General features: G+C 36.8%; 1 protein-coding gene across 11 annotated transcripts in view; it reads left to right on the top strand.

The window, feature by feature from the left end:
- Positions 1–23,475, top strand: part of KAT6B (lysine acetyltransferase 6B) — a 104,518-nt gene that overhangs the window by 8,414 nt on the left and 72,629 nt on the right. Inside the window, exons 1-2 of one of the 11 annotated variants that reach the window (XM_085583494.1) lie at positions 10–19,142; positions 21,204–21,279. The exons of 9 other annotated variants lie outside the window; for them this stretch is intronic. In XM_085583494.1, coding sequence (XP_085439620.1) covers positions 19,063–19,142; positions 21,204–21,279 — 156 coding nt within the window. In that variant the 5' untranslated portion in view covers positions 10–19,062. Of the gene's footprint in view, positions 1–9; positions 19,143–21,203; positions 21,280–23,475 lie in introns of those variants that run through there. One more of the 11 variants, XM_085583493.1, reaches the window with a different exon arrangement.

The following is a 23,475-nucleotide window of genomic DNA, read 5'->3' as shown; positions in this document are numbered from 1 at the left end:
AAGTCTGAAAAATGAGAGCTAATGTACTAATGAAAAACTATTATTGCTATCCTTTGTTTATTTACCTAATACAAAAGTAATGATTCTTCTTGTGTTTTATTTACCATTTGAATGCATATGAGTGGGGCTGCATGTCTAAGATTTATTGCAGACTCAGTTCTGGTAAATGAATTTTACTTGGCTCCATACGTCCTGCCATTCTGCATTGGAGAGTTTGCTTTTTGAATTTTCAGTAGATGAACAGAGCAGCAGAGAAGAGTACAGCTGTATGTTCTGTTGTAGTTGTGAGATTGTTCTGTCTTGCCTGACAGACTGGTGTAGCTGAAATCTGCAGCGTGATTTGCTTGTGGTCTTTTACCTTCATTTTCTGCTGGGATATACAGATTTTCTTGTGGTTTGATGGCCTGAGATGCCACTGGTAGGACTTGTGATGTTTAAGACCGCAAGAATTATTATTTTTTAATGCTATTTGTATGTGGATAGTGAGCTTTAAAATGTCAGTTAATAGAAACTGGAATGAATGTTCATATTCTACGAAGAGAAGTGAAGGTGTTAGAGTGACAGTTTGAGCTGAACTGCAGTATTCTCCCTCTTTTATTTTTGTTGTGCTCCCTGCTTGGGTTTATTTTTGCTATTACTTGAGTCTTGTTTTGAAGTTAATTGTTCACAGAGTTTCAGCTTGAGGGAGAAAGGCTACCAATTAATTTTTTGTTTATGAAAGGATAGTGTCAAAGATAGGTCTGCAGGTACTCTTTGATCATTTCCCATTTAGTATGGTGAAGTGTGTTTGGAATTTTCAGTTTTCTTTGGGAGAAAGAAAGTTACCTGTTTCAGTCTTAAAATATTTTTAAGTTGATGGTTTGGGGTTCTTTTTTGTTTTGTTTTTGTTTTCCTCTTCTGGCTGGTCAAGTTTGATGGCAGTTGTTTTAGACATGGAATAGTCCAGACAGCTTTGCTATTGTAGAGGTGCCACCAGTGTCTCCTAGAAGCTGTATTATGGTTTTCAGGGGTAGTTTTCCTTTGATGGTGAGATGCTGGAGGGTTCAGAGTAGAAAACGCTCGTGTTGGAATTATTGAGGTTTTCAGGAACACTTGTTTGGGGAACTGTCAGAGGTGAGTAGTTGTAGCTTTATTTTTGTGAGCTTCTCTAAATAAATGTTAAATATAATTGCACTTTTGTATGGATATCTATTTATGTTAAATTGGACTTCTCAGGTATTTGAGGGATACATGGAGCTTCACACTTTATAATCACAATGGAAATTCAAAAGTGCTGCATACTGTGCAATTACTGCTGTAGCTGTACACTGTAAACATTTAATTACTTGTAGTGATAAAGCTGTTTAAGTAGTTTGAGTTTCTACTGTAATTCTGATACTGTAATGACATGAAAAACTTTAGGGCTGGAGTACTGAATAACCCAAGTAACTTGAATTTCTACAAAAATGTTTCTCCCATGTTAGGCTACCTACTGAGACTGACAGCCTTTGCAAGGAATGTTAGTTGGGTCATGGTGCTGAAAAAGCCAGTACTGCCATACTAAAATACTGGTATAAGGATAAATCTGTCTTCTAGAAGTTAGCCAAACAAATCTGTTCTCTAGCAAGTGCTTTGGCAAGAAATAAGCTTTCATTTGGGTGCCTCAAAATTAGCAGTGTGACTTGCGTGTTTAAAAACTGGCATACGGTTTTTCCTGACAAAAATAGTTTTGATGTGAGGTTGGTGAATCAGTAGTTCCATGTTAGTGTAGTTGACCTCTTAGTTGTGCTAAGTTACTGAGGTTACTGAGCAAATATATAGAGACTTGTTTTAAATACAGGATTTTTACTGTTCTTTACCATGTATGGCTTTAAATACTTCAGGGACAGTTCTGAAAGTAAGTGTACCTAAGTTGTCCCTGTTATTGGCATGTGACTATCTTCATTTGAAATTTATGTTAATTTTTGTATAAGCAGTTTGACATTGCACAAAAACTGTTAGGGTATTTTTAGGAAGCATTTAAGTGACAGTATGGGGCATGTCAAGATTATTTATTGAAATTAATACAATAAATGTTGGGAATGGCTAATGTTTGATAAGATTGGCGTATTTTAAAGTTTCTTTGGCACTTTCTATACCTAGTACAAGTAAGAGATGATTTCTGTTGGAGTGGCTAATTTTGTATATTTGTTTTGTTTTGGTTTTTTTTTTTATTTTCAAATACCAGAGGTGGTGTTCTAGCTTGATTGTGGAAGTTTGAGTAATTTTTATTATTTTTCTTTCTGTAATGCATAATTAGCATCTCATCAGGATGGGACAGAAGACTTGGTCCATTGGAAGTGCATTAGAGCTCTCTGTCAGTCTGAAAATTCACACTCGCAATACCAAATGCAGACTCTAAACCTTTCTTCCTGAGTGAAAGGTGATCAGAAGAGATACAGTCTGGCCTGTGTGGGGCAAGGTGGTTGTGTTGTGTGTGGGTTGTTGTTGGCTTGTTTGGAGTTTTTTTGGTTGTTTGGTTTTGGGATTACTGTTTTTGTTTGCTTGCTTCAAGCACCCACCTAAAGCATCTGAGTATGCAGAGCACTGCGAAGATAAATACTGTTGAAATGCAGTGTCATGGAATTTAGTTTTGCAGACCTGGAGCCTTGACTATGTGACAGGAGTGTTGAGTGGTTTACATTCTATGAATACTTGGAACAGGGAGCTGGAAGTGCTAAACATTTTGTCTTAGCAGTATGCTGTTGAGCTGCTTTTCTCATCCCTATTAACTGGGTGATCCAATTCAACTAGATACAGTTCTCTTGTTTTCATTCGATTTAGAAATAGCTGCAGTTAGTTACAGAAATACATAAGCAGCCATGTTTCCTCTTGTTATCCATGGGCCTGGAAGAAAGGATTTGTATAAAAATGTTGTTTCAAGTGTTATCCTGACTTTTCTGGATTTGCACAAAGTTATATCAATTCTTGAGTTGCAGCAAGAGAAAGCATGCAGTGCAGCTGTTTAAATTTCCCCCTCCTCTATCCCTTTCCGTTCCTGTGTGTGTGGAGGGTTGCTTTTCCATCTCTGAATGAAGAGATACAAGGTTCATGAAAGATAGATCTTGTTGGAAGGTCAGGAGCTTTTGGCAGCTATATGGTGTCTAGGTGGTGTATTTTAAGTGTCATGAGTAGTATATATTATATAAAGGACTTTTCAGTTAGCTGGAGTATTCTGGTGGCATTGAGGGAAATGCTCGCTGGCTGTCTGGACAGGTAACTTGAATCAATGCACTTCCAAAGGTGCCTGATGTAGTGTTAACTGGGTTTGTGAAGGACAGCATCCAGCCAGAGGTAGAGCTGCCTTAAGAGTGAAGGAAGACTGAAAACATATTCAGGATGAAGACTTGTAGTGTCTTATGTCCTGAAAAAAAAAAAAAACACCCAGAAAAAAGTCATCCTCAAATAAAGAAACAACAAAGCAAAAAAACCTGCACACAAGAAAGCAGAAAAAGAATTCATTCTGTTGTGTAGCAGTTTGATATTCACTATGTTGCTATGCATATTTAAACAATTTAACTGCTCTTATGTACTCTTCCTTATGCTCAAGAGTATCGTTCATAGATACCCTCCCTTTTGCTTCACACCTTTTCTCACCAAGCATTTCTTGAAAAGGGCTGTATGAATATGTTAACCAGAAAATGCAGTGTAAAAACTGGTTACATAGTAGGGAAGGGTGTGAAGAGAGAGGAAAATTGAGTGATACTTAGCTTTTCAATAAGCCTTTGAAGCATTAAAATGTGCTTCTGGAAATGCAGCAAAGTGGTATTTAAAACTTATGGTTAGTTTTAAGAAGTTTAATGGTGTCAGTTGTAGAATGGCAATATTGCTGATGTTTTCTGTTTTCATTGCCGCTTGGGCAAGCACTAGGAAGGTTCTACAGTTTGGGAGCTGCATGAAATCTAGTAAGTCTTGGGAGTTAGCCATCTCCTGAGCACAAGTGCTGTGTGACTATAAACTCAAAGCCTATTTGTAGGCTGTAGGCCTTTATTTGCTTTTTTTTAGACATAATTTAAAAGGATAAATTGAGCTTTTAAAGATGAAGATGGAGTGGCCATTGTAACATCGGAGGGCTGTGGGAATGCATAGTGTATTTCAGCAGTTTAATCTTTGCTTTGTTCAGAATAATTAGTACTTAAACTTCAAAGATAATGGTCAAATGGAGATGGCTTGATGTTGGTTCTCCTCAATGCTCTGTTGAACAGCTCAGCAACTGTGATTTTCATCTGATTCTTGGCATAAAAAAATTTACTAATCTCTCTTTCACTTTCAGTTTGTCTTTCTAAGCTGACTTTCATGCAAAACCAAACTTGTTTTATTAATTTTTCTTACCCTGAACTCCTATCTAATTTTGTTTTCACTGGCCTATGTACATTTAGCTTTCCAAAGTGTAACTTGGCATGGGTTGAATTTCAGTTTTCTGGTATGTATCTTGTGCCAGTGCAGACACTGGGTGTTCCTCCTTCTGTCTTTCAGGCAAAGGGCCAATCTATAGCGAATTGCTTTTTTGGCATTCAGGCTCCTCCTTGCTCAGTTTTTATGCTTCCTGTCTTCCTGTGAGTAGGCAGCAAGACAGTGTTGGTTGAGATTTCTTGTTGCATCTGTCCTTTAGACTTTCCACTGTGCAGAAACAGAAAAGGAAGGCAGAAACTAATGAACAAGGTGTTTTGCAGATTTACACATATGGGGATATTCGTAATGCTGAACTTTGGGAGCTGCCTTTATGTGGTGTTTGGGCTTCTGAGAGTGAGTCTGAGCACTCAAATACAGTGATGGGAAGGTTTCTATAGAGTGTCTGCAGTGCTACAATTGAAGTGACTGTACACAGGGAAATGAAAAAGAAATCTAGGTTTGAGCTTTGTCAGTCCATAAAATAGTGTTGTCTTAAGGTGCAACCTTTGTTTCTCTCCCATAACATCTTCATAGTGACAAAATACTGAGGAATGTTGGCATTACTTGGCAAACATGAAGTCTTATGTTTGTGTTTCTCATTATATCAATTCACAAGTTACCTTTATTTCCTGGACGGGTGGCCTGTACTTTAATGTGTGTAGATCTGGTCCTGGAAGTTCTGGAATGATTGCTAGGTTCTGCTGCTCTTGCATTTTGGGGTGTTTAGGTTTTGGATTTGGAATAGTTTTGGTAGGTTTTGTTGTTGTTGCTTGCTTTATTTTGGGGGTTTTGTTTTTTGTGTGTGTGATAGTTTATGCTTTTGTTTTGTTTTTCTGTTCCTGTAGCTTCTGAAATGCTAAAAGTGCCAACTCTGTGCATAAGCCAAGGGAACACATAGAGCTTTTAACTCCTGAGATACTGGAGCTTACCAGAAATTGAAATGGAAACTTCTCATCGTCCCATATTGTGGAGAAGCAACTCATACCACTGTATAGATGGATATATATAGCTTTGGGGGGTTATTTTTGTGCTTTACAATTCAACACATTTAGACCAACCCAAGAAGCATATTTATAAAAGTTTTCTTGAATTGTACAGTGGGAAGTAAGTTAAATACTGCTATTTCCTGAATTAGATTGGTCTATTCCTTCGTAAGGCAGGGTAGATGTTAGTTTTCAATTTCTAATGTGAATTAGTTTCCGCAAATAAGGTCATATTTACAGTAGCTTATCGATCTGTGAGGGAAGACCCTACTCATTGGTTTTTTTCCCCCAAGCTAGATGTTCTGCATGATATGCACGTGGTTCTTGTTTATTGCAAGGAGTGATTCCAAACCTTATACTGCAAGCTGCTTAATCCTAAGGTGTGCTGAAATTTGATTCTTGTTTCCCTTCAAAATTAATTGGTGTGGGGTTCTGTGATGAGTCCTGTATTGAAAGTGACAGCAGTGAGTTAAAGAAATCCTGTGTAGTTCTAGCAATTCTATTGGTGTTTATTCATCTATGCTAAGACTCCTCTGTCTTAACTGGGAGTGACATTGGATTTCTAAACTGTGCTTAGAGGTTTTACTCTTTGCATTTTTCCTCCCAGACTAATGTTTCTTCAACTAGTTAATGCACAGATATCTCCTTCATCAAAATTACTTCTAAATCAGAAATACCAGAAGGCTGCCTTAGAAATAAGGAGAGCTACACAGTATAATTTCTCAGTGCTGTTTTCTTATCTGTTCAAAGCGCCTTTGCTCTTCAATGAGCATATAATAGCGATGGTCTTGACTCAGGTATTTTTTCTGTGTCAGTTGAAATGTGAGCAATTCCATGTTGTTTCTTATTGCTACAGGAACTTTATTGTAAAATGTGATGAAAAATCATTATAACTTGCAGTTGAAGTTGTCTGCTATTTTTGACATGTTATTTTTTTTGTCAAAAGACATAACAGGTATAGATTAACTGCTAATCAACTACAGTTTTTCAATTTGGTAGTTGGAAATGGCATAAGTTTCTCACTTTTGAAGGAATTTCCAGCTAGCATTAAGAAAAGACTCAACTGGCAAAAACTCTAAATTTTTCTTTACATTTCACTCCGTTTATGGTCCTGTTATCAGCTTGGTTCTTTGTGTTCAGCACTGTATTTGCCTGGGTGTAAGGACAGACCCATGATTTGAGGGCCCGTTTCTAACCAGGACACTAGGACTGTATGGAGTCGAGTGGATGGAGTGCTGCTGTGTGCAGTACTGGAACAACAGTATTAGAGCTCAGATGATGGCTGTAGAATTTTGAACATGATGGCATGTCGGATCAGGCATCACTTAGCTGACAGATCCACTGCTGTTCTTTGTGGTAACCTGGTAAGTGACAAATCAACTTTTAAACTAGTGTGATTTCCTTCGGTTGTAAAATTACTTGTATTTATTGTTGTTTTTTCCCAATCTGCTTGTATCCCTCATTGAGGAATATTTTTACTGGTGGTGGATTTTTCTCTGAGCTTTTTTTCCTCTTCATGTTCTTTGTGAAGAGCTTAATGTTTTGAATTTGCAGGCGCCACCAGCCTTCTTGAATTGAATGGGTGTGACCTGTTACAGGGATGCCTGTGCAGGCAACTCCAGGGCTGCTGGGCTTAGTTCCAGGTTTGTGGGGATTATTTTGACTTTGGGTTGTGCTGTAGATAAGATGTTACATAAGGAAAAATCCCATGTGGTGAGGGAAACTGCAGACTTGTAGATTGTCTGTTCTTACGCCTTGTCACTGCAGTCCTAGCTACAAATATGCAGGAATTTCTGTTTTGTCAAGTTTTTTGGGTCTAGAGGGGCAGAGTCTCATTTTTCTCCCCTCATGGTTGTGGTGGTACAGTCCAGCAGTTACCAATTAAAGCAGTTCTAGGTGGCATAGGCTTGAGACTTCTGGTTCTAATTACGAGCGGGACTCTGGCACAGGAAAAAAGCTATGTATGATCTCAGCAGAGGTGTCTGGTAGGCATGGCTGATGTTTCCTCATTGCGGAATAGAAGCAGAGCTAGCTTAAGCTGTGGTGAATTTGCCACACATTTTCCACATGCTCTCCAGGAGTTAATTTCATCACTGGTGGTATTTTGAAGTTGGCTTCAGTTTCACAAGTGTTTTTTCCAAAATGATGCTGATGAGTGCTGTAGTTTTAAGAACTAATTTTTATGTAATGTCCATGTATCCATGGCAACACTAACTAGCAGGGTTTGCATTTGGCTCAATAAAAGACAAATGTCAGTGGCACCTGTGTTTCAGACATAGAGCACGGCAGTTCTTAACTAATGAATAAGTAGAATAATAGAAGTCACTTGACTTCTTGTCTGCCATACACTTAAAGAAGGAAATGGTTGGTACTTGTGTTCAATAAGTTCTGTGCTTTGCCATTTGGAGTTTTTGTCACAATGGGCAGTTGATTTTGCTTTATGAATTTGTGCACTGTGTTTAAAAACCAGTGACTAGCTGCTATTCTGACGGGCATGTTTTCAGTCTTTCATTGGTGAGTTGCAAGAGCCTTTTCTGATATGAACAAGAGATGGGTGGTAGGACTCTTTTATTTGGATTAATAAACCACCACAGGAATCTTCCTCTGTGTTCCCAGCTTCCTACTGCTGTGAATTCAGTATGATAGCTCAATTCTGACTGAATTCAAGTAAATAAATGTGGCTTTATTCAGCCTAGGATTGACAGTTTTTGTTTTATGTCTTCTGGAAAATAGTAGTGATGGAAGAAAGCAAAACTGCTCATTATCTGCTAACATGAACCAGAATCTGAATGATTTATGTTGTTTTTTTTTCTCAGTATTGTTTTAGGATATATTTTGAAGAGGCTTCTGCATGACTTGTTTTCTAGAGAAGAGCTTGTAATATAGCTGAGAACAAGCTCTTTCCATTTCCTGATATCCGTCTGGTGCTAAAATTCTAATTTGCTTGGTGTTTTACTAATGCAAATTATTTTTGCTAAAACAAGGGTATTTCTAGTTTTATCAGAGGTTTTGTATGGAATTTACTTGTAAAGATTAATGCCTTCAAATTTTGTATTTGTTCCCATGTAGCAGGGAAGGGAATCATAAAATAGTTTTAGTAGCTGAGTGGTATTAACATTGAATCTCTTACTTTGCTTACCTGTCAAAAATATTTATCTTTGTTTTAGTGGACTTCTGTCTTAGCTTTCCATTTCTTACAGCAATCTTAATAGCAAATTCCTTCCTTTCTCCACAACACATACATGTTTACTTCACTGTTACTGATACTGTGAGACCAGCAGCTTCAAATAAGGTTAGCTTTTGTCTTTTATGTGCACAGCTAGAATGAGTCCCATTGTTATTGCTTTCTTAGGGCACGACAACTTGACTTTTTCTTATTTAAGATATGTATTTAATAAATTTTACCAATTAGAGTAGACATCTGTTTGGAGATCAGCAGCAATCAAAATCACTTGTGAAGAAATTGTTGGCTCGTGATGCATCTAAAATATTTCTGGAAGTTCAGCTTCTTTTAGCTGTTGCTAAGAGATAAATTTTCATTGACATGAGTGATGTGAGGACATGTCAGCATGCTGCCAGTTGTTTTATAGGCAGTCAGCTCTGCCGCCTTGCAGATGGTTGGAAAGCTCTTGGTAGAGGGTAAATGTGTGCTGATTATCTCATTGAATTAAGGTAACCTTTTGTCGTTCATTGAATTCTGCAGAGCAGGCACTGAGCAGCTGCTCTACTGTTGCATTCTGGATTTAGTGAGTACAAAGATTATGCTAAAAGATGTTTAGTCCTGTTACAGGTACTGAGCACTGGCCTACTGTAAGAATTTCTTATTTTGTACTACCTTTTAAGTGTTGGTATCTTATTAGATTGGTAATGGTGTTCAACATTTTAACTAGACTGAGCTTTTCAATTTTGTTGTCACCACATGCTTATTGATCTTTGCAAACTTTGAAAGCTCTGCCTTTCTTCAAGTGCTGTGGAGGGGAGAAACTCTTGTTTCTGCTTTATTAGACTTCCCTCAAATATAGTTTAAGCAGTCTGATGATTGTCAAGTTAATAAATACATTTACTTTGGATTACATTTGAGTGTTCACCTAATCTATGCAAGTAGATTTAAAGATCATACATGTAGACTTGTTTTCCTCATCCTTTAAAAAACAAATTAGTACACAGAATTTTATTAAGGGCAGTTTTCAAGATTTGAAGTATTTAGTTTCTAGAATGATTTTGGAAAGGAATTGGAGAAGGAATTGTAGCATTCCCAAAGTACTTGGATTGCAGAAAACATTTCTGGATTGTTAGTGTTTATGCACTTTTTCATAAAACAATCAAGGTCTTCAGATCAGTATAGCTTTGTCCAAGAAAACTGTTTTGTAAGGATCAGAAAGTGAGTTGTTGTGAAAATATTACAATTGCTTCATAAATTCAGTAGGTAAAATATAAATCAAATAAGGTATTGTTCTGTCAGCTATATGTGCTTATGTACCTTGCTATATAGAAGGCTTCTCCATATAGACCCTATGCTTAAGGGTTGGTATCTAATGCATATTATAGGAAAATGTTTTTCAGATCCAGTTTAGGTTTATCTTCCCTGCCCTGTTTAAGTGTGACTTTGACTTCATTCCTGAATACTTTGGAGGTTCATTTATTTTATCAAGTATATAATGTTCTACAGGGCTCTTAGGTTTTCTTTCAGCCCACATCATACATGGATTAGACTTCGACCTATAAACAGTTGACCATCTTCCATGCAGTCTCATTGAAGTGTTGTTGGGCTGCATCTGTAGAAATTATATTGCTCAAAAACTAGAAATTTTGTTCTAATGCTAGGATTATAATGAAAAAGCTGACTAAAAATCAGTATTTGGGGTACAGAATTTAGAAATGAATCTATGTTAAATGAATTTTGTTACATAAAGTTGTAACACATTGGGATACGATATTCTCATACCCAGGAACTGTTTTTTTTTCTGCTGTAGAAATACCACAGCCAAATGACACATCTTTGGAATTACGTAAAAGGGAATCAACTTCATGTTGGTTTCATTACCTCCAATATATTCTTGCCCTAGTAAGCAAATTGGTTTCCATTTTTGAAAACAGTGCTAAAATACTTAGTGAAATACATTCCATCATAAATGTTCAAAATAATTTCTGAAGAAATTGCTCTTCTCTTGTACCTAGTGGAGTTTTTTTATAGATTTTTTTTCCTTTGCCTTTTAGTTTACTGAAATGCTGACATCTAACTCCAGTACATTTCTAATAATTCCTTTCTACCTCTGCTTCATATCAAACAAAGGTTTTTGTCACCTTGTTTGTATTTTGAAAGTTAATTATATAAAAACCTGAGATGTTGTCCTAGCTTTAAAGAATGGTCTACTTAGCATCTCTAAGATAGCTTCAGTGTTAAAACTAACTATTGCATAATATTATATATGAAAATAAAGTCTTTAATCTCTTAGCAACCTTCCATAGAATATATTACATGACTAAGGTAAATTGATATTAATTCTTTCTTCAGGCAAAGCAGACCAAAATATAATAGATCCTGCAGTGGTGTCTTTTACTTGTGAGGGACTGTGGCCTCACTGGAGATAAATATGATTATAAGGCAGGTTGCATGATGACTTCCAAAGTACAGCTTCCAGTATCAGAGTTGGAAATAGTAGCTTCTGACACAGCCTGGGTTACAGCACTGCTGTTCCTCGCTGCTGTTACAGTCCAGCCCCAAATGGCTCAGATAAGCTTTGTGCATACCTGCAACAACTTGGAACTCAGTTATATGATCTAGCAGTCCCCTTCACCTCTGATCTTTTTAAGGCCTGTAATAAAGACTGCTTTCTTTTGGATAGCTTTTCAGTAAAATATTGCAAAATGCTACAGTTGGAGAAAAAACCCTTGAGTTTGTAATGTTAAATTTAAATTGTTTTCTTGGAAGGAGTTTCACTGGGAGGAGGTACCACAGGGAATATTGCATATTAGCATACATCACTCTTCATTGACAGAGAGCTGTTAGACTATAAAGCCAGTAAGGGAATAATTAAATTCTTAATTGGGGCTGATATTAGCAGAGGTACAATGACAAGTGTTTTGATACAAACAGCAATGGGGAAGCATGACTTAGACCTGCATTTCAAAATAAGGCAGCAGCTCTTGCTTGTTAAGAGCTCTGTGAAGTTGCATTTGTTCTGCTATACTCTCTTGATATGCTGACTTTTATATACAAGTAAAAATATCACTTTTCCTAAGAGTTTTTAGTGTAGTGCTACAAAAAAGTAATGTTTATATTTTATTTGCAGTTTTAACACATTTGTATTCACAAATCAGTAAATAATAATTAGTCTACAAAAATTTTGGTAGCTCTATTTGATCCAGCATATGCCATCAGCACTTATTCCTGGTGTGGTTAGTACCACAGAAGAGAGGTTTGGTATTTATGCTCTATGCTTTTTTTTGTTTGTTTCTTAGATGTGCTTTTTCAGTCTTGTCCAAGAGTAGCATAATCTAGAACAGATAACTCACTTAGTGAAAACAATAGCAAAAAACAGAAGGGTTTTGTTTTGATTTTTAAAAAATATATTTTATGCCAGCTTAGCAGAAGTAAATGGCAGGTATTTTTTTATGAATAGGGTTGGTTGTTTAGCTTCCTTAGTGTACAGCTTGAGTGAAAATCTAGAGTCAATACTTCCTTAACAGCTTCCATTGAGGGTACTGGAAAGTGTCCTGTTATGAAACTAAGAGGCAGTAATGTGTAATCTGTATAAAAACTGTTCACGTAGCATACAATTTAGCTACATTCTCTGGGTTAGTTTGCCCAAATTACCAGTTTGTATTCAGACTCTGTACTTCCTAGGTGATACCAATATCAATAAAAACAGTATACTGTGGGATTTTTTTGTTACTTTTGTTTTGCTTTGAATGCTTCTCAAGAGTGTTAATTAGGAAGTCACTAATGCAAATACCTCAACTGATGGAAGAAGTCCAAATATTGTGTCAAAATGGACAGGTTTCATTCTTCTAAACTTGTGACTACTTTGGAGACTTGAAACTGAGCAGTGATTTTGTGTACAGCTGTTTATGAACTTTTCCCATGAGGGAACCTTAACTGATAAAATCTTAACATAGGTTTTGTGGTTTGCTCATAATTAGGGGAAGGAAAAACCAACTATGATTTGAGTTTGCCATTGTGGTATAGGACATGGTATAGTTCATGCTATTTCCTGTCAAGCAATAGTCTCTATTAGGTTATTTTGCAGAGTTTAATCTTTTTATATTTAGCCTACAATAATTTAGGAAGATGAGACACATATATGGGAAGTGTTGGACTGTTCATCTGCTGAAGGAGTAAAAAAAATGCTTTTTTTTTCACCTGTTTTATTTGCTCTACCTTTTCCCATGCACCTATCTGCCTTCCACTGTCAGTTCACACAGCTCAAAAACATAGCTGGTTTGAGGCCCTGCTACATGTGTGTATGTTTTGACACACACATGTAAAATTGAGTAGAAAATACAGTCTTAACATGCTGTTTATGTTTCCAGTGTCTAAAATCAGGACCCATCAGTCCCTTCCCATGGTTTTTTGTGCTTCAAAATCTGCAGTGCTAGTATAGTAATAGGTGAAGCTTCAGAATAGTCTATCTAGTGTGTTAGCTCAAGAGCTCAAGCTTTTATAGCTGGATTAAAATAATCTTTCTTTGGTCATGATTTGTAACACTGGATTAAATTCTGACTAAATTGTGGATAATCCATTAGAGTAGAATCGAAAGACCGAGTGAATGCAGTGAAGACAGTTTTTAAGAGTTTAATTTAATGTTTAATTATTCTGACTTGGGAGAAGATTCCATCTTGAGAGGTATGATGCAGATGCTCTGTTTGAAGATGGAAAGGTTCTTACCTAGATTACAGGCAAGCACTGTTCTGCAAACAAATAATTACGAAATTTTGTTGATAGCACATTATTTGGAATTGAGTAGCCTCATTAATGCTGCAGAAGCGCTTCTGTAGTACTGCAGTTTTCTTCTGTTTAATGTCTGAAGTGTAACTGATTTAAGAAGATCCTGACTCTCCTCCATGATACAAGTTGGAAAGTAACCTTTCTATAGAGGACCATAGTGCTATCCTCAGCTTTATTAATATGTGAATGTAGCTAATGTATGTTCATAAAGAACTTGGAATTCCTTTTGTGGTCACTGATTACAGGACTCCAAAGACTAGCCTCACTAGCTGCCCGATCCATGTATGATGTTGGTTTGTTTGAGTTTTTGTCTTGAACAGAAATATTCTAATATTTTTAATGCAATGCTACAGACTTCCTATTTTTTGCCCAACATTCCACCACAAAGTGAAATTAATTAGAGCATACTGAAATTGTAATTCCATGTGATTATTGTTCTTTTGCTGTAAGGCTTTGCTACAGGTTTACTTTGTACTTGTAGCAGATTAACGCAAATATGTCATCATTGGTACACTGATAAATGATAAAATAGTTTAAGTGGTAAAATATTGGTCTTGAAGGAAAAGACAATGTGCTGCGCAGCTCTGTTGTACTGCTATGCTGTTGTATCTTGCAGAAAGGAGTGAGGTGTTTGCCTTGATTTTCTTTTCCTGAATTTGGTCGGTACACATCTTCATCTGCAAGGTCCATACTGACCTACATTATTTGCATTTGTTTGTGTGTTGAAAACCTGAAGTATCTTTAATGGTGTAAAACAGGAATGCCAAATCAAAACTTAAACTATCTACAGGTTTTGAGGTAGAATCTTTCCTATTTCTCTTTTCCTTTTCCCCATGGATCATGTGGCTTTGTTGGAAAAAATGCTTCAGACAGTGCAACCACAGCACCAGATGACCAAGACAGTTTTCCAAATGTCATCACTACTGGTGGCAATCTACCTGTGAAATCTTCTGGAGTAATTTAGCTAGTGTGTTATCCTTTATAAAATACTTCTGCTCTGGAGGAAAATGGCCTGAGTGCTAGCAGGTTTTTCTGTCCCGGCTGGCAGGGTTTACAGGTAACACATTAGAAGTGCAACAACTAAAGGGCATAATTTTTTGCCTCCTAACAGGAAGCTGCTTTGTTGCTTTTTCTTGTGTTTTGGGATTGGGTTTTTTGTTGCTCCTAGTTAATGCAAAGAAAAATCTTTGAAGTTATCTAAAATTCCAAGTCACTGTGAATATACCTGATGTGCAAATGGTATTAACAAAACCCTAAATCCACAATAAAAAGCTGTATAATGCAATTAGCAGGTATTGTCCATTAAATTCCAAGTAAGGTGTTGAAAAAAACATAAAAGGAGTTTTTTTTATTTCCATTATATAGAATAAAGGATAGAGGTGGGAGGGGGAAAATACTACCTCCTATGAAAGTTGTTTTCCATGTGTATGTACAGCAGCACAACATGTTAAGTTTCAAAAACTTTGCCTTTTTTCTTTGCCCTTTGAATTGTAGGGCTAAACACTCCTTCATGGTACAGTTGCAGGTTGTTGAGTCCTGTCTTTTCTAATACTGTGTTCTCCTTTGATTTATGAATCATTAGATTCATTAATGGTCATTAAGACCATTCTTGATATGTTTGAGGTCCAGTAAGAAAGCACTTCTTGGCTTTCAGACTTGGGAGATGTTTTTATGCTAAATAAGGTATTTTCTCAGATCTTCTTCTTCTTGGATATAATGATTTTTATAGAAATAGGTGAAAGCATCTCAGGGTTTCTCCTGGCTATGTGAAATTAGGTACTTTACTGAGTTGCCCATTATTTTACATATCTGCCTTACAGGGGGTTGCCATTTCAAGATATTTGGATAGAAGAAATTCTAAGAGCATGCATCCTAGGTTTTGCCAGAGGAATTTAGGAGGATCTAGCATGTTGGTCACTAGGTGAGATTTGAGTCAGCTAGGGCACTTCCATTGGTCCATAGGGGTATCTGGTGTGCCTGGATCTACAGAACTGCTATCTGTATGTCTCATTTGCAGCTGTAATCAAAAGTAAGTGCATTAATTTCTAGTACCAGAGGTAAATGATGTTCAACTGCTTTTCAGATGCTTAAGTAATGAGTCTAATCTATTGCAATAAAAGCTCTACCAGTCAATGAGTCTGGTACTTTAAGTAATTCTGTGGTTTAAATTTAATTACTGTACAGTGCTTTTTAAATCGAACTTTTTCTGGCTACAGGGCAAAGCATCTTAAGCTTTGTCAAATTTAAACTGTATATTATGTGGAATTTTAAGAGTGATAACTATGATCCTGTCATCTACAATATGCTCTGTATTTACAAGAGAAGAATTGCAGCTGTTGAAGTTGGTCAATTATATAGGAACTAATGGGATCAACTGTACTGGGATGCCTGAAAATAATTGAGTGTGTAAATGAGAGCCAGACTCAGTAGTCTGTGACATCATACACTGAATGCAAGGTTTTAATGATAAACTAGGTACTAATTATGGAGCTTTTCTGTGCTACAAATGAGCTAATTTATAGACTGCCAGCACCTGGAGAAGGAAGTCTCTTAGGGCCAGAGGCTTGTATATTATAACATATTTATTGGTTTGATAAAAGCTGTATTGCATTATCTGTCCAATTTAACCAGGAAGTATTTTTCTTATCATTTAACTGTAAATCTCAGGAGGAGAAAACTGTAGAGTATGATTTTATATTCTAATGCCACTTAGCAGTAGCAATTCAGGAATTGATGGAAATAACAGTTTTAAACAGCTTCCAGGGAAGACAATTTTCTTTTCTTCTTGGAAGTGATTTTTATTTGCATTGAGGTACTCTACTTCTAAACATTCATTCAAAAATTTATATATACAATATGTTTTATTTGTGCCACCCTCATTTATACAATGATTTACAAACCTCACTGTTTTGTGAAGATTGAAATATTTTGATTTTAAAAATAGAAAAATGAGGTGCAAGGTTGAGTGGGGATAGAAGAGAAACCCAGAAGACTACAGGGAATGAAAGAAAGGTGAAAGAAGAAAATACTCTCTGCTGTAAACTTTGTAATGGCAATGTTTGTTACTGAGAGCAGCTTACTTTCTGCAGGTACTGTCAGCCACTTAACAGTATTGAGGTTTTGACCTGTCTTTTCAAGTTAATTGAGTAGCTTGGTACTAGCTGCAGCCAGCTTCAGATACTTGGGCCAAAAGATGTGGGGTGCTGTATCAAATATCATGGCAACATGTCTAACTGTAGTAAACCAGAACTTCATTACTGATAAGTTTGCTGCCTTCTGAAATCACTAGCAAAATGTAGTGTTAGTGGATTTCTCACCCGTGAGGTAATTTTATGACCAATTTATATGAGGAGTGGGAGAAATTCAGTAGTAGAGCCATTCTGGTCCCTTTGGGTTCTCCTTTTAGTTGTAGGAGCTTAAGGGATTATCTTTGCACTACTGTGCTTGTTTTGTGCTTGTTTATGGAAAAAGTGGTAGTCACCTGAACATCCCTTGAAATAACCCTGTGATGTTTATTTTTGGAGGTGGGCAAGGATTTCTAGATACTTAAATCCCAATTCAGATCCTGGAACCACAGAAGTATATCAGACTAAGTCTTGTGGAAAGTTAAAGCTCATGAGAAGTGCAAGCTATTTGTCCTCTCTTTCTTTTGGTCTAGTACTGTAGTAATAACTGGGATTGTTTAGAAAGTAGTGTAATTAAATAGCCTTGGAAGGTGGTACTTTTTTGTTTTGAAGAATGGGAAAACTTTGATAAGGGCTCAGGTTGAGTGGGGGTTTTTGTGCCTTTATATTTTTTTTTAATTTCTAAGAATATGTTTTTATTTTATGCTAGGTTATCTCCCTCTTCATTCCCACCCTAGTTGAACATGTGACTGCTACTTACAACTCAGTTATAGAATAGGTATTGTACTGTATGGTGTGGTAAAGCTGAAATTACACAGGTACATGTTTCTGTTTCCAAAGGAGTGGACACAGAGGCATGAGCTACGTGTGGTGAAAGCAGGGGGATAGGATAGGGCCCAGTGTTGTCTTGGGAAGGTCAAAACTTAATTTGAAAAGTTCTTCATCTCTTGAAATCACAAAAATATTCTATTTTATCTGGAAGATGTGTGTACTTGGAGAAAATAAAAACCTCTAGAGAGATCAGCTTATTCATATCCTCTAGGATTTTGCTTATGTGCCTACCTGAGAGTAAGCAGTTCCTTGGCATAGAACGTCCTGTCTGCCATGTCACTCAAACAGAATAGGAAGGTAAATATGTGTGGAAGTGATTACCATTATGCTCTTGAGTTACTGCACATCTTTACACCCTTTTTAGTGTAACACTCTGTTTTGCCAAATATTCCTATAGTGTGTTATGCTGACATTAGGGCTCCTGTAATAATATGCAGTGATACCATGCCCTGTCCTGAAAGAGGCTGGGGTGAAGGCTTCTAGCTGGGGACATGCTCAAAATCCTGAACTGCTCAGAGTGTCCTGGTAGTTACAAATGGAGCTGTGATTGCTACCACCTTTTGCAGAGTTGCTGCTGGTTTTGAATTCATGTAGAGAGGAGTGTTGGTGTAATTCTCTTAGCTGGATCTGTCACTTCTGTGCAGTCAGGTAACTCGGCACAGGTTTCCCCAGGACATGGATGTGGTGTCTTTGCACCAGCCACCTGTTGCTGCTGCTGACTTCCAATCTAATGAAATCTGGGAGCCACAGTGCTAAATTATGTGTGTGTTGAAAGTATTAAACATAACTCAAAGCAGGAAGCTGTGAGGTTGTCATAATAGCCTGAGCTTCTAGATGCTTTATTTTGGTGGTCTCCCATCTATTTGTCTGTGTGAGGTTCTGTGAGCAGTAAGAAAGGAGTATCTGTGCCTCAAGAAAATGTATTGAAAGCAAACAGATCATTAATGTTGGCTTTTTCTCAGATCAGATGCAAATGTCTTTATTATATTATGTATTAATGGTCTTGGCTTGTTTGGGCTCCTTGCAATAATGCACAATTGTTTTAAAGAAAATGAATCTTTTCTGACTTTGTTCAAATACACCAAGCTTAACGGAAAGCAGTTTGAACTAGATCAGTTTAATGAGGCCTGCTTCGATCAAATTTACTGCTTTAAACCCAACTACAAATAAAGTGAATTAAAGACCAAATTATTTCAATACAGATGTGCATTGAACCAGTGTGTTATAATGATTAATTTTCTCAAGTGTGTAATTCCCAGTAGATTTTTGTGTCAACTGCCAAAAAAGAATTTATTGACTTTACATTAAGCATAGTTTGGTTTAGTTAATTATATTGTTCAAGTGTAAATTAGTGGGTGGTAGAAGTGTGTTTTATTGGAATTTTATTTTGTCTTAAACAAATTATCTCACGCCTTATTAGCAGTGCTTAAAATATATAGTTCTGAATCCTCAAAGAGATGCTGGGTCTTTCAGAAGTGTTGGGATTTCTTCTGTTAATTATGTTAGAACTTATATATTCAAGTAGTTTTCCTCCTGCCCTGCCCTAAGAGTGTGCTGTTAAGACTGTGTAGTAGATTTGAATGCTTTGTGGCAAATTTGTTAGGTTTTTTTTCTTTTATTTTTTTACAGGTGGTGTTTAAGTTCAATTTCAGCATATACAAATACAGAGACCATTTTCTCTCTGGGATAAGCATGGTCTAGATGCAAAACACTTCCCATAGCTTCCCTTCCAAGTCCTGTCTTGTACATCTGTTGCTCTAAATAGATGACTTTCATTTGTCTCTGCTTTTTATGGATTGCAGTCAGGAAACATGATTTGACTAATGTCTCCTGTCTCATACAAAGGTAATGCTAGGGGAGTATCTATTTTTCTGGTTGTGTTTTAAAGGGCTGCAGATGCCATGTGGAGTTGTTAATACTGTGTGTTTATCATTGTCAAAGAACTTGTATCCTCAAATGCATTCTCTTCTCCCATGCTCAAACGTGCCATCAAAGAATGGTTAGAAATGATAGGTGTTGAAATAGATGATCCTGATAGACCTCTTTATATTGCAATTAAAAATTGTGCTGTGCAGTTTTGTTTTGTTTTTTTTTTAAGCAGATTTCTAGTTGGGCATAACAGCCCCCAGTTTGAAAAATAATTACTATTGAATCAAACTTTGTTTTGTGTCTGTTATCAAGTTATCTGTCAAAGAAAATAAGATGAACATTTAAAAGGTTTAGATCAAAGGCAACTGCTTTAGCTACACTGGAGGCTCCCATCTTTTAATTTAAAATGTATCTATGACTAACTGATTACCTCTGACTTTTTTTTTTTTTAATGTTGACAACCTGCTAAAGTATGCAGTGACCTCACTTGTAGCTGAGTTGTGTAAGTTTCACTGCAGGCACACTGAAAGCATTATATGATATTCCTGTAACCTTTTGAGGCAAGATATGTGTTTAGTGTATTAATGAGCTGGTTGAAGTGATGTACAGTAATTTCATCCTTGGGTAAAAACAGATGTGAAAGATTCTGTTTTAATATTTAATCAAGCTCAAAGCCTCTGTTGGCTTGTTTAAGTTGACCTGACAGCATTATACCTGGAAACACTTTGAATTAAAGCCTGAGTGCTTGACCTTGTTCAAACAGTTGTAATTTAATAAGGCTGCTGTCTTTGTGGAGATAGTGCAGCTAATGGGCAAATCTTTTCTTGGCCAAGATTGCTTTTTATTGCAGTGGAAAAACTTGGTATCTGCTCTTAAAAAGATGTTAATCAGATAAAGTAATAAAAATGAAATAAAGAGCAAACTAAGTTTTGTATGAGAGTTGCTAGTCCTAGATTATAGTTTAAAAAGGAATTCTAGAAGATACCTACTTTATTTGAATGTCTTCAGCATTCTTTTATTACATGTTTCTGGCAGTTGCTGCACTGTAGCTCATCTCTTGCCAGAACTTTTCTTAGGGTTAGGAAGCTCTGTTTCTAGAGTTGCTGTATATTGGTTTGGACTCAGTAAAGTCGGAGCTTGCATCAGTTTAAGGCATATTGAATACTTTTTCAAGTTTTTGATTGTTGTTGGTGTTTGTGTGGTGTTTTTTATTTTGCCTCTTCCCCTGCTTGTACTTGCAACAGTATTTCTTTGGCATGTTTTTAAAAAGAATGGGCCAGGGAGAGGTGGGGGGGGAAAAGGTTTTGATGTTTGTGAACAAGTGTCACTGTATCAGCTAAAATTTTGTGAAAAGAGGTGGCAATGAAGTAGAAGGAAGATAAGCTGTGAGTATCAAGGTAGGTTTCAGCATAGTGTCTGAGGTGTAAATGAAATAGGGTACGTAGTACCGAGACAAGGGAGCAGTTCTTATTATTTAAATGTAGTCACAAAGCTGGGAATGAAATGAGAGGGAAAACATCAGGGTCTATATTTCCCTTATTCCAGGTATATATTCAAAGACTTAATAAAATTGTTAGATTTCCTAAAGATTGGCTGGGCAGAACTGTGCTGCTGTTAAAATTCACTGCTGTTAAAACAGATTTGACAGTTTTACCATGTCTGGTTTACCATGTGTCTTATTTATCCCAGAAACTCTGTATTTTAAATAACAATACTAAAATCAGAATTAGTTTAAAACAATTTTTACTCTGAAATATAGCTACCCTTACAACACTTACTGTGTTGTAAAATATTGTCTGTTTGTTGCTAAATAAAATTAATATAGCTTGAAAGCACATGCATCTGCTTACAAGAAAGCTTCCACATGCTGTAACAAATGTGCTTCACTATGCCGAACAAAACAATAATTCATTAAAATCCCTTTTTCTCATTCTATCAAAATATAGCTTTTATTCTCAAATTCAGAATTATAGCTTAAATGTAATAAATTTTCTATTGGTGTAGGTTGTTATATTACAGCTTTCTTCATATTCCTAGGATGCAGTTGATAAACATGATACGTATGGATGCATGCATTCAACACTTCTGTTCTAGAATCAAGCAACGGATCAGGGTAAGCTTGAAAGCATTATAAAGAATTACAGTAATACTGACTGATGCCTCAGTGTGGATCCAACACATGGTCATTTCTTCAGTCACCATTCTTTTGCAAAGGCATTAAAAAGGAAATAACTGTTCAGACCTTGCTGAAGGTAGTTGTTTCTGGTCTTTGACTTATGTGGGTGAAGAAAGGGAAACAAATTCTAAAATAAGTGTTCTTTCACCTACTACTTACTCATTTTATTGACATGTTATCTTTAGGGTTTTTAATTGTTTCTATATTTTGAGAGCTTGATCATGATTTGTCAAGCTCAAGAAATGTTGAGATTGCTTCTCTGATCTGTCATCACTGTTTTGTGCAGTAGCCTGTTACTTCCAAAGCTTGTGTTTCTACTAAAACTGCAGCTCAAGTAGGAGACATCAGTGACAAAAAATGCCTGTCAGCAGTATGTTAGTATTAGAAACCTCTGGCAAGACTTCAGCTGCATTCTGTGCTTTTGTGGATCTTCAGATTCTGCTTTGGCTGAAGAAACGTTAGCTAGCAGCCTTTTGGCACTTTATTGTTGCATGGTTTTACCCTGGAAAGCCAGTGATGTGGTGCCTTTCACCTCCAGAGAACTACGGGAAATACGGTTCAGACCCTTTACTGTGGGAGGTGATCTTGGCTGCTTGCAGGCTTATGTAAATGACAGGGAGTCTCCGGCACTTCTTTAAGAGCAGGTGTCCACTTTAGTCTTAATCAGGGTAATTTCATGGTCTTCTAAGTTTCAACGGTCTGGCCTATTGATTCCCTGTGGCAAAGGACATATGTGAAGGCAATACCCTCTAACATAGCCATTCCTGGTTTGATTTCTTAGAATGTACCTGAAGCCACCTGATAAACACATTTAAGGAAACGCCATGTGCTGTACTTGCTGTATATGCTAAATATACATTTCCCAGGCCTATTGCGGTGATACCATAGCAAGCTGGCAGGTTTCTTCTGTTGTCTCATTTTCTTGGTAGGATCTGGGAACTTACAGGTAACTGTTAATTCCTGCTTGAGTCATGGGGACAGATCTGGCTGCTTTTAAAACCCAAGAGGTAGCAACTATTTTTGCTAATAGGACAGATACTTCAACTCAGGCTTACTTGAATTGGATGTGATTGAACCACCTCCCCATTATCCCATAAGCAGGAGGAAAAAAATTTGTAATTTCAGTGTTGTGGCAGATCGACAAGTTTTTTATGGATGGAAACTGTCTAGTTTCTATGCTTCTTTCAACAGTGCTAGTTTATTCTGAAATACATCCATCTTGGATACATACTGCTGGAATGGGTAGAGGTGCTTAAGCTGAGGCTGGTCCAATATACAGAAGTAGTAGTGGTATTGGAGCAACAGTTCCACTGAGGGGGAAAACAGTACATTTGTTAAGGATATCTGCTTGCTGATTTACTTTCTGCTTTCCTACATTAAAGAAAAAAACCACAACAGAAAGCAGTTGCAGTTACTTTGCAGCTGCATCAGTGGCAGTCAGATGTACTTTGCCCATCTTCCCTCAGTGAAGTTGAACTTAATGGCCAGATCATACAGTTAACTTCTACTCAAGCAAAAATTACTACTAGGTTTTATGAAAATTGAGAGTAGCAAGTAGATGTCTTTTGAAGCATTACTGCTGAAAGAGGAGGGATGGCAGCTCTATCTTCATCTTTGTTTGGTATTTCACATTAGGGTAGAAGTAGTAGCCAGATAAAGAATTAATATATGATACTGGATTATATGTGGCACATGTTCCTTCTTGGTAAGATGGAGATCCAGGGCAAATAGCAAGGAGGAAGAATACTGGGGTTCTAAATGTGAGCATGAGAGATATTTTGAGAATGTGGAGCTGAGAAGGTAGTGAAGGTAGATAATCCAGTCAGAAGCTGATTTCACTAGATGTGTTGTGCTGAGGAATGAACTATTCATAAATGTCCAAGATTCTAGGTTAATGTTTCTTGGTGTAAAACTAAGTACTTCCAAAATCTCATGGGTTTAAGGGCTATTTCATAGCTAGGATAAAGAGAGAAATCTTTAGTGTTGTTTTTCTGCTTTTATAGCAACAGAAACAGATTTCACCATCTTGTTTTAAAGCAGGATCTACATCTTCCATACAATTAGCTTGCCAAGATAGCCAGACGTAATGAGGAGCAATGCTTTCACTTCTTTGGTGTGATGTTTCTGGCCTTT

This window comes from Lonchura striata, chromosome 6 (assembly GCF_050655825.1).
Source record: "Lonchura striata isolate lonStrDom1 chromosome 6, ASM5065582v1, whole genome shotgun sequence".
Lineage (NCBI taxonomy): Eukaryota > Metazoa > Chordata > Aves > Passeriformes > Estrildidae > Lonchura > Lonchura striata.
The sequence above is the reverse complement of the archived record's forward strand: the minus strand, read 5'-3'. Positions and strand labels throughout refer to the sequence as shown.